Source organism: Ranitomeya variabilis, chromosome 3, assembly GCF_051348905.1.
Source record: "Ranitomeya variabilis isolate aRanVar5 chromosome 3, aRanVar5.hap1, whole genome shotgun sequence".
Lineage (NCBI taxonomy): Eukaryota > Metazoa > Chordata > Amphibia > Anura > Dendrobatidae > Ranitomeya > Ranitomeya variabilis.
Genome location: NC_135234.1, coordinates 424,222,957 through 424,241,018, shown reverse-complemented (window position 1 = coordinate 424,241,018; position 18,062 = coordinate 424,222,957). Strand labels below are relative to the sequence as shown.

The 18,062-nt window shown below is 46.1% G+C and overlaps 1 protein-coding gene across 1 annotated transcript in view; it reads left to right on the top strand.

The window, feature by feature from the left end:
- GUSB (glucuronidase beta) overlaps positions 1-4,648 on the top strand; it is a 77,789-nt gene extending 73,141 nt beyond the window's left edge. The window contains exons 11-12 of the mRNA XM_077296375.1: positions 3,984-4,119; positions 4,206-4,648. Coding sequence (XP_077152490.1) covers positions 3,984-4,119; positions 4,206-4,342 — 273 coding nt within the window. The 3' untranslated portion in view covers positions 4,343-4,648. The remainder of the gene's footprint in view (positions 1-3,983; positions 4,120-4,205) is intronic.
- The last annotated feature ends 13,414 nt before the right edge of the window (positions 4,649-18,062 follow it).

Sequence of the window (18,062 nt, the reverse complement as noted above, 5' to 3'; positions counted from 1 at the left end):
ACCAGCAGTCATCAATCGACCCCTGACCGGCCGTAACCTTTTCACAGCCGCTGGCTCACGCGCTGTTCTCTATGTGACAGCGTGGGTACCGCAATACCCAATGGTTGTGACCTGCGGTGTCTTCAGTACGATTACCACCGGTCAAAGCCAATGTTTCCCACGCTGTCACACCGATGACAGCATGGGAATTGCTGGATGTTCGGGCCCCCCATTCACTTGAATGGGGTTCAGGATCAAGTTTGGGTACCGTTCTGGTACCCGAACCAAGCTTCTTTTTTTTTTGTGAAGTTCTGCCGGACCAAGACATTGAAGGGTCAGTCCATCCCTAGTAACAACCCATCCAGTCCACACAGGCAAAGAAATCAAACCATGGATGTCCATAAATTAAGTTATGGGTAATAATGAGAAATGACACAGGGAAAAAGTATTGAACATGCTTACTGAAATTTATTTAATACTTTGTACAAAAATCTTGTGACCACTTCATAACGCCTCCTGTATGGAGAAACTAGTCACATGCATTGCTTAGATGTGATTTTAGCTCAATCTTCTACAAAACAATCTTCATTAGAAGAAGCCCATGGAACTTTCAGGATTTGAACTCTGAGCTTTAGTTCCTTCTATAAATTTCCTGTTGGATTTAGGTCAAATGATTGCATGGGCCATTTTAGCAGCTTTATTTTGAAACCAATTGAGAGCTTCCTTGGCGCTGTGTGTTTGGGATCATTGTCCACCCTCATTTCATCTTCGTCATCCTGGTAGATTGCGGCAGACTTTTATCTGGAATATCTTTGTACATTTGTCCATTCATCCTTCCTTCAATTATAAGAAGTTTGCCAGTGTCGTATGATGAAAAACAGCCCCACACCATGATGTTCACAACTCAAAACTTCACTATTTTTGTGGTGTTTTTGGAGTGATATGCAGTGCCTTTTGGCCTAGAAACATGGTGTGTATTGTGACATCCAAAGACTTCAATTTTGGTCTCATCTAACCAGACTATATTCTCCAAGTATTTCACAGGCTTTTCTAAATGTTGCAAACTGTAAATGCGCTAGAACATTCTTTTTATTCAGCAATGAAGTCTTGCATGGTCTGCATGCATACAGGCCACGGAGGCTGAATTATAGTTTTCTTTGAAACAACTGCACTGTTGATTCCTGGTCTTTCTGTAGCTCTCCGTAGGTGGTCCTTGGCTCTTGAACAACTCTTCTGATAATTATTTTCGCTCCTCTATCTGAAATCTTGCAGGGAGCACCTAGTTGTGGCCGTTTTATGGTGGAATGATGATCTTTCCACTTCTGGATTATGGTCCTAACAGCACTCACTGGAACCTTCAGTTGTTTAGAAATTCTTCTGTAACCAATGACATTAGTATAGTTTTACCCACCATGAGATGTTTTTTGTGTCGCACCTTGGTAATGAGACACTTTTTTTTTTTTTTATAGGCCATCAGTTAAACCAACTGATATTTTTCAGTAAGTGGCAGGATTGCTTTCTAATTACTGAAAGATTTTAGCTAGTGTCATGACTTTCCGTGGCTTTTGCACTTTTGTTTCTTCATGTGTTCAATATTTTTTCCCTGTGTTATCTATATATATGAGGCATCATGATTACTCGCTAATCCCGCCCTCTGCACAGTAGCTCCGCCCCACACACATCACCACACATAATCCCGCCCCCCACCCCAATATTACACACAATCCCGCCCCCACCACATTACCACACACAATCCCGCCCCCCCACCACATTACCACACACAATCCCGCCCCCCCACCACATCACCACACGAGGCTCCGTCCCCACACATTACCACACGAGGCTCCGTACCCACATTGCCATACGAGGCTCCGTCCCCCCACATTGCCATACGAGGCTCCGTCCTCACACATTACCACACGAGGCTCCGTCCCCCCACATTACCACACGAGGCTCCATCCCCCCACATTACCACACAAGGCTCTGTCCCCCCACATTACCACACGAGGCTCCGTCCCCACACATTACCACACGAGGCTCCGTACCCACATTGCCATACGAGGCTCCGTCCCCCCACATTGCCATACGAGGCTCCGTCCCCCCTCATTGCCATACGAGGCTCCGTCCCCCCTCATTGCCATACGAGGCTCCGTCCCCCCACATTGCCATACGAGGCTCCGTCCCCCCACATTGCCATACGAGGCTCCGTCCCCCCACATTACCACACGAGGCTCCATCCTCACACATTACCACACGAGGCTGCGTCCCCACACATTACCACACGAGGCTCCGTCCCCCCACATTACCACACGAGGCTCCGTACCCACATTACCACACGAGGCTCCGTCCCCACACATTACCACACGAGGCTCCGTACCCACATTGCCACACGAGGCTCCGTCCCCCCACATTGCCATACGAGGCTCCATCCCCCCACATTGCCATACGAGGCTCCGTCCCCCCACATTGCCATACGAGGCTCCGTCCCCCCACATTGCCATACGAGGCTCCGTCCCCCCACATTGCCATACGAGGCTCCGTCCCCCCACATTGCCATACGAGGCTCCGTCCCCCCACATTGCCATACGAGGCTCCGTCCCCCCACATTGCCATACGAGGCTCCGTCCCCCCACATTGCCATACGAGGCTCCGTCCCCCCACATTGCCATACGAGGCTCCGTCCTCACACATTACCACACGAGGCTGCGTCCCCACACATTACCACACGAGGCTGCGTCCCCCCACATTACCACACGAGGCTGCGTCCCCGGCTGCGTCCCCCCACATTACCACACAAGGCTGCGTCCCCCCACATTACCACACGAGGCTCTGTCCCCCCACATTACCACACGAGGCTGCGTCCCCACACATTACCACATGAGGCTGCGTCCCCACACATTACCACACGAGGCTGCGTCCCCACACATTACCACACGAGGCTGCGTCCCCACACATTACCACACGAGGCTGCGTACCCACATTACCACACGAGGCTCCGTCCCCACACATTACCACACGAGGCTCCGTCCCCACACATTACCACACGAGGCTGCGTCCCCACACATTACCACACGAGGCTCCGTCCTCACACATTACCACACGAGGCTGCGTCCCCACACATTACCACACGAGGCTGCGTCCCCCCACATTACCACACGAGGCTCCGTCCTCACACATTACCACACGAGGCTGCGTCCCCACACATTACCACACGAGGCTGCGTCCCCACACATTACCACACGAGGCTGCGTCCCCACACATTACCACACGAGGCTGCGTCCCCACACATTACCACACGAGGCTGCGTCCCCACACATTACCGCTATTGAATGTTGTCATTATTTACTTTAGTTTAATCACTAGCAGTGTTAACTAGATAGCAATGAGCATGCCGAGCGTTAGCTGGCTGGAAACAGCTAGTTTCTCATTATAACACATTTCTGATCATTACTTTCCACCAAAGATAAGTTGCTGCAATAGGTGCCTGGCAGCTATTTATTCCTCTCTCTTTTCAAAACTTTTTGAGGGGGTTTAGAAGAAATACCTGTTGGCTTACCGTAATTAAGGCCCAGAGAATGATCATTTTTATGCCTGCATAAAATAATTTAGCCTGACGAACTAGCGTTTTGCTTGTTTGTCAGATGATTGACAGCCTGTTTAGATGATAATCCTAATAATTTGTTCATGATTATCGTCCCATTTAAATTGACCCTAAGTGTCTGGTGACAGGTGTCAAAGGTGTGCGGCCAGCTTTAGAGTTGTGTGTTAGCATGTTTGACCATGATGACCACGCATTGGACCCTGATGATTTATCGGTCACTTTTGTTGCTCACAGCAAAACCAAAAATTAACCATGTTAAATTATGTTGCTGGTTTACATAGAGGAACTCAAATACTATACATTTTTATATATAATGTAGGCTGTGTGTGTTGGAATCTAACTGAATGCTGTAGGTTCTTATTTCCAGTGCTTTACACATGAATACACTGTCTTTGGATTTCAGGACCCCCCATTAATGTTTACAGAGGAATATCAGGCATTAGTATTAAAACACTATCACTCTGTATTGGATGAAAAGAGGAAGAAATGTGTCATTGGAGAACTGATATGGAACTTTGCAGACTTCATGACAGCTCAGAGTAAGTCCTATCTATCGAACTATCTATCTATCATGAGCCAGTTACTTATATATTATTTACATTCAATATTAATTTTCCCAATGCAGCCGTTACAAGAGTTGTGGGGAACAAGAAAGGAATCTTCACCCGTCAGAGACAACCCAAATCATCCGCTTTTATCCTGCGGGACAGATACTGGAAGCTGGCCAATAGCACAGGGTATCTACATAAACCTACTGTATAAGCTTTCCACCTGTTACACTCAATATTTATACAAAAGGAGCTGCCATAGACTTGCTTGTGGACTGCCTAAACCGCCTATGGGAGAAATCTAACAAATGATCTGCACCAGTTGTGTGATGATAGAAAGTCACACATGATGGCGTAAATCATATTTGCTAAATAATTCACATTCCTTTTCTCCCCTCTAGACACTTTTCAAAAGTGGGCTGTATTGACCACAATTTGGTGCAAATCTACATCTGCTTGGACTTGGGTGTGATTTCACTTTTTGATGGATGGACAACTAACAATACACCAAATTTATTAAGCGGTTTGTGTGTCTCTTAATAAATTTTCTGGTTTACTCCTATGACCAATTTTTATTAAGAGGTGTGTGTGTCTCTTAATAAATTTGCTGGTTTACTCCTAGGAAGTACAGATTAACACTGCTTCCTACATAAGTTTTAGAATATGATATGAATGTTCCAAATAAGCCAGAAATAGCATGTGAACCTCTTATCGCTTATAGAAAATATGCTAAAAGTGCCTTGAATGTCCTGATGCCAAATTGCACAATATATGTACTGTAATATACTGGGGTATACTCAACCCCAGTCTTCATTTCTCTTTATGAGTGAGGGTAGTAGAATGTTTATTTGAAATTTGTTTTTACAGTCATTGGGAAATTGCTCTATTTAGGCTTTTTGGTATCTTTAAATGGGAATGAAAATCATTGATTGTAATAAAAAAAGAAAAAAAAATCTAATGTTTTTTTTTTGCATGAGTAACTAATTTGAAATCTTAATCTCACGTTTTATGAAGGTTGCATAATTGCATATATTTGCTTTGCAAAGTACTAATAGATCGTGTATATGCCCATGCAAAAAACATCATATATGTCTGAACAAAAAGAAAATCATTAAAATAATAATAAAAGCTAAAAAAAAAACAGTACAGAAAAAGTGAAGCTGCACTACCCAAAATTAATACTTGCAAAGGATCAAGGTCTTCAGGAATACTTTCTTTAAAAAGAAAAAAAGTGGCACACAAAATCCACACCTTCCCGCACCCCAGCAGATTCAGCCCATGCTGTTCCAGAGATGTCAGTCAGCTCTGGATGCAGAGGTTGCCCCGTTCGGATGTCACCGGACCACTGCAGCCTGAGTTGGCTTCCTAACAGGACAGACACTGCTTCCAGAACAGGCAGAGACCTCCAGAATGGGCCAGGCTGGATCCACAGAGTGCTGGAGAGTGAGTATGTCTCCATTTATTATTTTCAGACAACTCATTTAATCGGAAACATTGTCCTATGGGCCGAATAAAGTCCGCTTCACATTAACTGAATTTGTTATGCTGTTTTTTTTTTTTTGTTTTTTTTTAAGAAAGCATGAAAATTATTCGGAATTGCTTTTTTTTTTTAAGGCTGGGGTCACATTCGCACATGTGACCCCGGCCTAACCCTTTATAATTTACCGTATACACTTGTGTATAAGCCAACCCAAGTATAAGCCGAGGCACCTAATTTTGCCACAAAAATACTGGGAAAACGTATTGACTCAAGTATAAGCCGGGTATGCATTGTTCCCTCATCCCCATCCTTGTCTGCATGGCTCCTTATTCCCATCCTTGTCTGCATGGCTCCTTATTCCCATCCTTGTCTGCATGGCTCCTTATTCCCATGCTTGTCTGCATGGCTCCTTATTCCCGTCCTTGTCTGCATGGCTCCTTATTCCCGTCCTTGTCTGCATGGCTCCTTATTCCCATCCTTGTCTGCATGGCTCCCTATTCCGATCCTTGTCTGCATGGCTCCCTATTCCCATCCTTGTCTGCATGGCTCCTTATTCCCATCGTTGTCTGCATGGCTCCTTATTCCCATCCTTGCATGCATGCTTCCTCATCCCTATCCTTGCATGCGTGGTCCTTATTCCCCATGAGAAAAGCATAAAAGCAAACAAAAACCCCATCCTACTTACCTTCCCTGTGCAGCCTCGCAACATCTTGTTCAGGTGCCAGCAGCTCATGTTGCCAAGCAGTCATGCGTCCCCCGCTCATTAAGGGAATGAATATCCTCATCTCTCCATGCCTATGGGAGTGGAGAGAGATGAATATTCATTACCTTAATGAGCAGGCACCCGTGATAGCTTGGCGGTTGCTCCTGTAACTGTACGCACTATAAGAGAAATGAATATTAATTTTCAATGCAGTGAATATTCATTTCTCTTTAGCAGCGGTCAAAGGCTTTAGCTGCAGCCGTCGGTTCATGCCTTCTGTGGCCCGCTGCAACGCCGCTCCCCCGCCGTCTTCTGGCACAGTGACTCGTGAATACGCCGAGGGGGGCGTTTTCCACACAAAAAAAATGTGCTGAAAAACTCTGCTTATACACCAGTACCGTGCATGCTTGGCCGGAATGAGCGCTGCCCGAACCCTAACCACAGCACTAGGTGTGCACACTGACTTTGAAGGAGTCAGCAGCGCAAACTCCGTAGGGGGCGGGTCACCCCCTTTCGTCATTTCCTCCTGTTAGTGGCCGCCGCTTGCCACAGCCAGAATTGTAGCGAGCAGCTTCAAAAAGCTAGAAAGACCAGTATTGTTCCCTTACTATCTTCATTGCATACACAAAATGGTCCAATCTTTGAATAAAATCTTTATTTACAGGCATTCATCAAAAGGGGTAACCGTGTACTGTACCGTAGCCCGGTATACATATTACATCATTCTTACATATCATATTAGATTAGACTCATCCTGACCGTTCAAGATGGAATAGTGTCTGAGCAGGTTATGGACATGCTTCCCCTCAAGATGAGCTTTTTCAAAGGTCTTGCACGTTGGGACAAGGGTGTTGAATGCGCTCCGGTCAACGCAGAAAACGGTTACGTCATCCATGTAAAGCGAGCACTTGATCCTGTTTCGTACTGGTAAAGTGATCTCTCAATTCTGCCGCATAGCCTCTGCGGAATGTTCTATAATAAACAAGAGGTGAGAGAGGGCTGCTTTGTCTGACTCCAGAGAGGACTGGAAAGGGGTCAGTCTTCTAGCTTTTCACCAACAACATGCTGTGAGTATCAAGGTACATCAGTCAGATATATGAATAAAACATGTTACCACAACCTAACCTGTGCACCACCTTGCCCATGAACTTATGGGAAACCCAGTTGAAAAACGTTTCCTAATCCAAGGAGACTAGGGCCACGTGTCCACAGTGGGCTTTGATGTACACGACCGTGTCCAGTATGAGAGCGAGGCTGTCTGCGATGCGACATCCGGAGATACCACAGGTCTGGTCTGGGTGGATGATTCGTGCTATGACCGTCTACAGTCTCATCGCCATCGTTTTAGCCTGGATCCTGTAGTCCACTATCAGAAGAAAACTCAAAAACTGAGGCATTCAGGCCTTCGCCACCACCTTCTCGTACAGTTACAACAGGTCCAGACACATTAGGCCTCCCAGCCCTACATGGAGCTCTGTTGGAAGACTGTCACTGCCTGGGGTCCTACCGGTCTTAACAGATTAAGCAATGCACCTACCGTCAGAAGGGCCTGCAGGGTCACAATGGTTAGATATACCTGGCGGGAACATTTATGGGTCTGTAGTCTTGCGAGAGTAGAGGTCGCTGTAGATAACGCTGCCGACCCACATCACGTAGTTTTTCCCACATCATATGTTTCCTCTCTCTTCTCGCAGTTCTTCCAGTGGCGTGTGGCTGTCACTGAGTTTCCTGAAAAAGAATAAATTACGTTTCTCACCCTTCTCAAAGTTCTCCACTTTGGAATGGAACATGATTCCTCCTTCGTGACTTTTCAGGCTTTTCTTGGTTTCCTCCAACTCATTAAAAGTATCAACCGCAGTGAAGAAGGTCCTGCAGCGACCGCAGCTTGCACTGCAGGCCTCCTGAAGTACCTCTTCTCACTTGCCTGTTGACTCTTGGCCTGAAAGAAACATCGAAGCTCAAATTTAACATACTCCCAACAGTCAAACGGTTTGTAAGCTCCGCTTCTAGGACCGCAACGTTGGCAACTCTAAGTTCCTTGATGATTTCAGCCTGTGCCAGCAGAGAACAATTCAGCTGCCAGGGCCGGAGAGAAAATGATGGCCTAGAACACCTTGAAAGTGAATGGCTCAGAGAAGTGGCAGGGAACCATAGAGTGCCTACTCTAGCTGACTGCCTGAGAGGTGAAGACAAAGTCAATCCTGGAGCAGAGCCAGCCATCGGTTTGGCTCCAAAAATAGCTTGTAGAGCCTCTCCCCATTTAACCCATAACATCCATGAGAGAGGCCTCTCATTTTTCTCGAAGAGCAGCTTGGATGCGACATCCAACTTAGTAGACATGCCAAAACTACATCCATCCTTCTTACTCGAACAGTTGAAATCCCTGGCCAGCACTACGATCCTGGTGGTGGCGAGCAGAGGTCACAGGGCCAGGAGGAGCTCCAGGTGCTCATTCTTCACAGGAGATGCGTACACGTTGACGTAGCTTACAGTTTCCCCTGCCCAGGTGTTGTATCTAACCAATAACCTGCCGAAGACTAGCTCCTGAACAAAATCAAGCTTGAAAGCACCTGATCAGAATAGTGACACCTCCAGTCACCTCTGCCAGACCAGTAGGACGGACCGTGGGACCACTTCCTAGCCAGATGGGTGAAAGACCTAGGGGAGCGAAGAGAACATTCCTGCAACATACAAACATCACACAACTGAACAGTAAGATAGGTGTAAGCAGTCTGACATCTGGATTTGTCCCTGATACTCCAAACATTGATGGAAAAGACGTTAAGATTAACCATCATTAGGAAAAAGAGAGAAGTTAGCGCACGTGATACGCCCTAGTTAGCACTCCAGTCGGGTGGATCCTCTTTGGGGACTACTAGTCCCCTTGTCTTCTAGCTCATTGTTTTCCAAACCCCATCCTCACGGTCCCTCAACACATCATGTTTTCATGATTTCCTTAGTATTGAACAGGTGAGAGAACCTTTGGCAGTTTCTGATACCTTAATAATAATTCCATCACAGGTGCAATACTAAGGAAGTTCTGAAAACATGATATGTTTGAGAAACACTGTTCTAGATGATCAAGAAGCAAAGTTAGGATGTCCGTGGCTTCCAGTTCCTCCACCTCTGGTTCAGCCACCGGGGATCTCACTATTTGCTCCATCTCTTTTGACGCTGAGAGAATAGTCCAATGTCAACTCTTATATTGACCTATTCAATGATGCACTGAACATAGCAGGAGCAAGTATCTGATCCTCTCTGAAGTTGCTCACTACACTTCTGGGTGAATCTTTGTAGTGGGAAGCAGTGATGAAAAGGGGGCCAGCCCCGTATTGTGTGCACACACAGTGGCCACAGTTAGGGTTCAGGCAGCATGTGCTGTCCGAGTCATGGAACTGCTCAATATACTAATTGAAGGCCGCGTAACATTGCACCAACATCATGGCCACACTAAGATTGCCCCAACGCCCCCTCATTTGCATATGGAATATAAAGCTCTTTCAAGAAATTACTGCAATGAAATGACTTGTGCTAATGTGATCTTTATAGGGGATAAGTCAACTCTCTAACTTTTTGTAGTTTAGTTTGCATTTCAGGGGTAACAGACTCCCTTAAGACATTTATATGAATGAGGTTCTAAGGGCTCATTCAAATGTCCGTATTTTTTAGATTGAACTCGTACTCTCTGGTGTCTGGGGCTGTTAACATAGTTTGTGTTGAAGGGTCACATAAGACCAAAGAGTTCAACCTATACCCTAACTGGATCAACACGAGGAAGGGAAAACCGCAATCGGGTAGACACGAATACCTCCTTATTAGAGGAGTATATCCTTCAAGACTCCAAATAAGGCAATCAGAATGCAGTAGTTCCCTGGATCAAAGTTCCATCCCTGAATTTAGTAACCATAACATGTAATATTATATTTTTCGAGAAAGGCATCCAGGCCCTCCTTGAACTTTTGTAATGAATCAACCATTACAACATCATGTGGCAGAGAGTGCAAGAGAGTTCCATAGTCTCACTGCTCTTACAGTAAAGTATAACTTTCTTTAACATGTCAGTGTATTTTTGCAGTCTGAATTCTCTGTATCAAAACACAAAATTATGTCTGACTTTGATCCAAATAAGAGATCAAACTTGTCAGTGCAAGTATATGGGTACGTGAAATTAAAATCAGACACAGTCGGATACTATTTGTGTATTGTACGATTTTCATGTTTGCTTAAAGGAAAAGCTCGGAAAAACATCTGATATGCAGAAAAAAAAAAAAAAAGTAAAAAATGACACTAACCAAACACTACTGAAAATATGATCAATGATGAACATCGGTCTCATTGCCTAAGGGTACGTGCTGCCCACGATCAGGATGAGTAGCGTTTAGGACACAGCTGACCTGCACTGCATCCGAAACATTGCGTTCTACATTCGAAGCATAGTGGATGTGATTTATAGCAATCTCATGTCCACTGTGCTTCTATTTAATGCTGTGTAAATTCATCCGCGGTGCAGGTTTACGAGCCGCAGCATGTCAATTTCAGTAGTGGAGATGCTAGTATCTGCTCAATAGTCTCCCCCATAGCCATTCATTGGATGGATTAAATCCACATGGTTCACCGAACACGCTGCAATTTCCTGATCGTGGGACTTAAGCTTAGCTATAAAGGGAATCTGTCACAAGGTGTTTGGTACCCTATCAGAGCAGCATGCATGATGTAGGGGCAGAGACCTGTATTCTAGGGATGCATCACTTACTGGGCTGCTTGCAGAAGTTTTGAAAAAATCTATCTGCTGCAGATCTAGCAGTTCTCTGAATGCTGAGCTCTGTATAATCCCACCCACACCACTGATTGGCAGCTTTCTGTGAACACTGTGCATGGGCAGAACGTTGAGGCCAGGCTTATACAGAGCTCATGATTATGGAGGACTACATAGCAGCAGGTTTATTAGTCTTGCAGTTATAATCTCCCGCTGAAAAAAAGATCAAAATTACAGCAATCAACAAGTGACATATCGCTGGAATTGGGGTCTCTGGACCTACATTATGCTGCTCATTTTTCTGAGCCTTAAAGGGAATCTGTCTCCAGGTTTTTGCCACCTTATTGAAGTGTAATGTGCCTAATCAGAGGACATATCCATGATGCATAGTGATCAATAACCCCTATGATGATATATCAATACCTTCCCCCACACCACGGTCAAAGTTTCCACTTCTCACTTGCTTCTTGTTCTCTTTGTTTCCAGCCATTGGCAAAGTCCCTAAGTCCACATACTTTCCAAATAGCTGATAAGCTACGAGTGATTTAACTGTCGAAATCTGTCTCTTTTCAGAAACACTGCTAAGATTGTTTGGATAGAAATTACTTTATTTAAATATACTTTATACACCATATTCCACACACCCTGTTCTTGCCACCATTATAGAATGCACAAGACCTACATTTATATTCTTGTATTAAATTTTACTCTAAAGCATTTGCCCACAATGTCTCCTGTTAGTTTAAAACTGCATTGATTATTCTTAAAGGGAGCCTGTCATTACCGATAAATCTTAACCTGAAGATATAGGGACAATTTGCAGGTTAATAGCATTATGAAGGTGCCAGCTGCAGTACAGAAAATGCAGCACCTGGAAGAAAATGAACTTTTTAATTTCCCTTCACCCATTACGGCAAACCTGAGAGAGGGATCCGCCCAGCCAGGACAGGAACCTACTGAAATAAAAGGGCAGTACCTCTCCCCCCGCTTCAGTTGGGTTCCTGTCCTTGATGGGATTCCCGTACTGAAAATGGACGGTAACCTGTAATGGGTGAAAGGAAAAGGTCAGAAGAACAGGTCTCGTACTTGTGGCGTCGGCCTTAGGGTGGCTGGAAGCGCTGTCCACGGGTCCTCCGGGGGCTCTGTGCACACGCGGGCGGCACAGCTCTGCCCTGGCTCGGTCCACCGCGCCGCCCTTCTCCTGCTGCGCTCCCCGGGCCGGCTGCCTGCTGGTCTCAGCATGGTAGAGCGGCAGGGGCATCTTCCGGCGAGTATTGCCGATGTCACAGGGCAGGGCTTGCTGGGTAGGGGTGTGCCATCACAGGTGCGCCGGAAACAAGATGGCGGCGCCCTACGTGACGCCGGCCAGGATTGGAATAGGACAGCGTTCCCGTGTGGCTTTTGCGGGGGAGGGCCCACAAGATGGCACTGATTACCCCTTCTAAAGGGCAAGTAGCGGAGCAGGTGGCTGCTGAAGCCAGATCACCGCACCTGGTGAATATGGACCAAAGCAATCTTCAGCAGCAGCCAATACAGCCAACAGCTCACCATCATCGTTGACACAATGGAGGCAGCCGTTCGAGTGGGAGGAGCAGCAGCCATCCCAGCCAGAGGAGTAGGGCATCCCAGGACTCCTCAGTGTTATGTGTCCCACTGCAGCCTCCACATCCGGTACCCTTGAATGACAACGGGTGGTAAGTGATCTCCATGAATGTCATCAAGTTGTTAACGGGCCCCTTATTGTTTGTTTAAATCATTAGGAGAGGCCTAGGAAACCTATTGTAAAGAAGAGGAACAGGGAGTGCTCGCTATGCAAGGGCCCCCTGGCGATTGATTGGCAGAAAGACCTCTACTCCGACTTAATCCACAGAACCATTAGTGAGGAGACCCCTGATTTCGCAGCAAACCTTCGATCCGTTATTAGGTCCGAAGTGGAGGGCTCCCTTAAAACCCTGTTGAAAGAGGGAAGAAAAAGCTTAGAGATGTTTCCTCTAATTCTGACTCCTCTTCTAAATCATCACAGCGTGAATGCTATACTGAATCCTCGTCCTCCTCGGACAGTGACACGGGGGGCAGACTGTGCTTTCCCTTGGAGGACACGGATAGACTACTTAAGGCCATTAGGACAACTATCGGCCTAAAGGAGGAAAAAGCAGCCAAGTCCCTTGAGGACGTCATGTTTGGAGGATTAGAGGAAAAGAAAAAAATGCACCTTTCTGGTCATCGCTAAGGTTCAGGCCCTCCTTAATAGAGTGGAGGAGGCCAGAGAAATCTGGTGCCCTGCCCTCATCTTTAAAAAGGAGATATCCCTTTGAAGAGAAGGATGCAGAGTCATGGGATAAGGTCTCTAGAATCGATGGCGCTGTATCCAGATCATCTAAGAGGTCAGCGCTTCCCTTGGAAGATTCAGGGGTACTCAGGGACCTAGGGCCGGCTCCAGGTTTTTGAGGGCCCCGGGCGAAAGAGTCTCAGTGGGCCCCCCTTTAACACCTACCAGGATTCATGATGCACAGATACAGCAGAGAAATATAGGTATAGTACAATGCCAGATTTCACTTCTTACATGAGTGATCGCTATTGTAAACTCTACAATACCAGACAGCAGAGGGGCTTTATATAAGTCAACCCCTTATATGCCAATTTAGGCGACCTATTCCCTCTTCTTCAGTTGCCAGTAGGCATTTTATTGTTAGCTAAACTTGCTGCAAAGAAAAAACTGCATACATTGAATATGACAATTTTTTAATGGCAAACTTTTTAAAGTAAACATTAGAAAGTATCAACGTAGAACATTTGTAAAAGTGCAAAACGGGTAGCATATAGCACAGCCACGTAGTATATAGCACAGCCACGCAGTATATAACACTGCCCACGTAGTATATAGCACAGCCACGTAGCATATAGCACAGCCCACGTAGCATATAGCACAGCCCACGTAGCATATAGCACAGCCCACGTAGCATATAGCACAGCCCACGTAGCATATAGCACAGCCCACGTAGCATATAGCACAGCCCACGTAGCATATAACAGCCCACAAACTATATGACACAGCCTACGTAGCATATAGCACAGCTACGTAGCATATAGCACAGCTACGTAGTATATAACACAGCCACTTAGCATATAGTGGCTCACCTGGCGGCCTCCGGATCCAGCCCAGGACTTCGCGATGCTCCCGCCAGCTCCCGTTCCCAGTGATGCTTTGCGGCAATGACCTGTGATTACGTAGCGGTTTCGCGTGATCCTACGTCATCTGGGGTCATTTCGCAAGGCATTACTGGGAATGGGAAGAGCGGGAAGGCTGCGGGGGCCGCCAGGAGGTGAGAATAGCACGATTTTTTTTATTATTTTGAACATATCTTTTTACTATTGATGCTGCATAGGCAGCATCAATAGTAAAAAGTTGGTCACACTTGTCAAAATGGGGCCCCCCCCCCCGTCCCGCTAGGGCCCTGGCACTTGCCCGGGAGCGTCGGCTGCTGACGCTGGCCCTGCAGGGACCCATTAGATAAAAAAGGCAGTCATTTATCTAAGACATACATGGGAAGCGATAGCGGGAGGACTGAAATCGCTGGAACTTGTACTGCACTTTCCCTAATGATTTGGCTACAGCAGCTGGAGGAGCAGCTTAAGTCCAAGGTGTCAAGAGATAAAATCCGGTCAGACATGTCTGTATTCTACGGAGCTGCAGAATTCCTGGCGGATACATCCGCTGACTGTGAGACTGGCAGCCAGGTCAGCTAGTCTTATCAAACGCAGCAAGACGGGCCTTATGGCTCAAAGGCTGTCCAGGAGATCTGCTGGCAAAGAACAAGCTATGTTCCTTACCGTGTCTTGGTCAGTTTTTATTCGGGAAAAAGCTGGATGACATCCTGGAGAAAAGAGGCTCTCCCAGGGGAGCAGAGAAGATCTTCGTTTTGGAGGAAAACAGTCAATAGGGGACGTCCTCCGGGAGAAAGAAGGAAGTTGGAAGATAGAGGAAAAAGAGAGTCTGGATTCATGTTCGGCTGTCCTTTCCTACACTTCCAAGAAGTCCTCACAATGACGTCAGAACAGCAGTAGGGGAGGCTTTCTCTCTTTGCTCAGGCCTGGGAAAACATCTCCTCCAGCACCTGGGTCCTGAATATAGTAAGGGAATGCCTGAGGATAGAGTTTCACCATGTTGCGCATCAAACATTTGTAGTAACCCCCATCGGCAGGAGAACAACTTGCTCTAGAGACAGAGATTCTGGGCCTAGTGGACAAACAGGTCTTACGCGAGGTACTGGGCGAACAAAAAGGAAGGGGATTTTATTCCCTTTTCTTTTTGATTAAAGAAGCCGGATGGCTCATTCAAAACCATCATAAATCTCAGAGGTCTCAATCGCTGGGTAAAAAATCATACGTTCAAGATGGAGTCACTGAGTATGGCCATAAAACTTCTCCATCACAATTGTTTTATGGTGGTAGTCGACTTAAAGGATGCTTACTATCACATCCCAATCCATCCGGACCATCAGAAATACCTGAGGGTAGCCCTATACATTCAAGGCAAAGTCAGACATTTTCAGTTCGGAGCTCTTCCCTTTGGACTGTCAATAGCCCCGAAAGTATTCACCAAAGTGATAGCGGAGATGACAGCCTTCTTCCTTATCCAGAACACAGTTATCGTTCCTTATCTGAACGACTTTCTGAAAGAGATGTCGCAGATCGGGAGGAGGGAAGTGTGTGGGCGGAGACTGTGTGTGTGTGTGTGTGTGTGTGTGTCAGCAGCCATTGTCTGATGGGACTACTGCTCCCATCTGGCTATGAATGCTCACAGTGACCGCATTGCCGATGATGGGAAAGTAGTCCCATCAGACAATGCATGTGTTCAGTAGTAAAAAAAAAAAAAAAACATACAGCAGACATACAGGACATGCATTACAGACAGTGCATATAACATACAGTACATACTCACCAATCACCTAGTTCCCGAAGCCCTCGATCTCCTGTAATAAAAATAATATAATAAACCAACCTATACTTACCTTTCTGTAGTCCAGTTAATAACGAGTGTCCCATGACGATCTCCCGTGTAGAACAGTGACATCGGGCGATGTCCGTGCTCTACAGGGCCTCCGCGATTAACTAAAAGGCGGAGGTAATCATCCACAATGTATCCCTCCGCCACTGCCGGGAGAGAGGTCACCCGAGTTCATTCTCTCATTGGCAGCGCTGTGTGAGAAAATTCCCACACAGCATTGCCGTAAAGTGAGCCTGAACTCTGGTAACCTCTTCAGCGATGCACTGCAGGAGCCATTATCTCCTGTCAGCGCATCGTGGGAGGCCCTGTAGAGCAGTGACATCACCCGATGTCACTTCTATAGAGGAGACACTTTTCGTGGGACACTTTTTATTAATTGGACTACATTGGAACAGGGAGTATACTGTTGGTTTATTAGTCTTTATTTTTTGCAGGTGATCGATTTGTCTTCGGGCAATTAGGCGTGTTTGTAAGTATGGGAAAATCAAGAATATTAAAATACTTTTTTTCTGGCTTAGTCTTTCACTACTATAGGATTAGTAATGGATAGGTGTCTTATTGACACCTCTCCATTACTAAAGGGCTTAATGTCACCTTACAATCAAAGGTGACATTAACCTCTTATTACCCCATGTGCCACCACTACAGGGCAGTGGGAAGAGAGAGCCTAAGTGCCGGAACTGGCGCATCTTACAGATGCACCATTTCTGAGGTGGCTGAGAACTGGTATTTGTAGCTGGGGGGGGCAATATCCATGGTCCCTCTCTATGCTATGAATATCAGCCCGCAGCTGTCTGCATAGCCTTTCTGGCTATTAATTATAGGGGACCTCACTTCATTTTTTTTTTGGGGGGGGGGTCCCCCATTTTAATAGCCAGTAAAGGATAATTATACAAGATTATTAAATTATTTTCTATCTATTATGTATCTATAATTATTTATATAGCACCATTAATTCCATTGTGGTGTACACAGTAAACAAAACTAACAATGGCAGACTGATACAGAGAGAAGAGGACCCTGCTCTTGCAGGCTTACATTCTACAGGATTATGGGAAAGGAGACAGTAGGTCAGGGGTTGCAGTAGCTCTGATGGTGTTGAGGTGGCCGTGTGGTCATTACAGGTTGTATGCTTCTTTGAAGAGATGGGTTTTCAGGCTCCGTTTGAAGGATCCAAATGTGGATAACCGGATGTGTTGGGTCACAGAATTCCAGATGATGGGGGATATTCGGGAGAAGTCTTGGAGGCGATTGGGTGAGGAGCGAATAAGCGTGAGGAGAGAAGGAGGTCTTGGGAGGACCGGAGATTACGTGAGGGAAGGTATTGAGAGATTAGATCGGAAGAGAAAGGTTATGGATGGCTTTGTAGGTCAGTGTTAGTAGTTTAAACTGGATTTGCTAGGAAATTGGGAGCCATTGAAGGGATTTGCAAAGAGGGGAAGCAGGAGTGTATCGTGGAGAGAGATTAATTAGTCTGGCAGCAGAGTTAAGGACGGACTGGAGAGGTGCGAGAGTGTTAGAAGGTAGGCCATAGAAGAGGATGTTGCAATAGTCGAGGCGGGAGATGATTAGGGCATGCACAAGCATTTTGGTAGAGTAAGGGTTGAGGAAAGGACGGATTCTGGAAATATTTTTGAGCTGGAGGCCACAGGAGGTGGCGAGAGCTTGGATGTGCGGTTTGAAGGACAGGGCAGAGTCAAGGGTTACTCCAATGCAGCGGATTACCGGAACAGAGGAAAGTGTGAATTCATTTATTGTGATAGATAGATCAGGTAGGGAGGGTATGCAAGATGGAGGAAAGATAATTAGTTCAGATTTGTCCACATTGAGTTTGAGGTAGAGAGTGGAGAAGAAGGAGGTTATGGCAGATAGACACTCTGGGATTCTGGAGAGCATAGAGGTGACATCTGTGCCAGAGAGGTAGATCTGAGTGTCATCAGCTTATAGATGGTACTAGAAGTCATAGGAGTTTGAGTTGTCCCAGGCC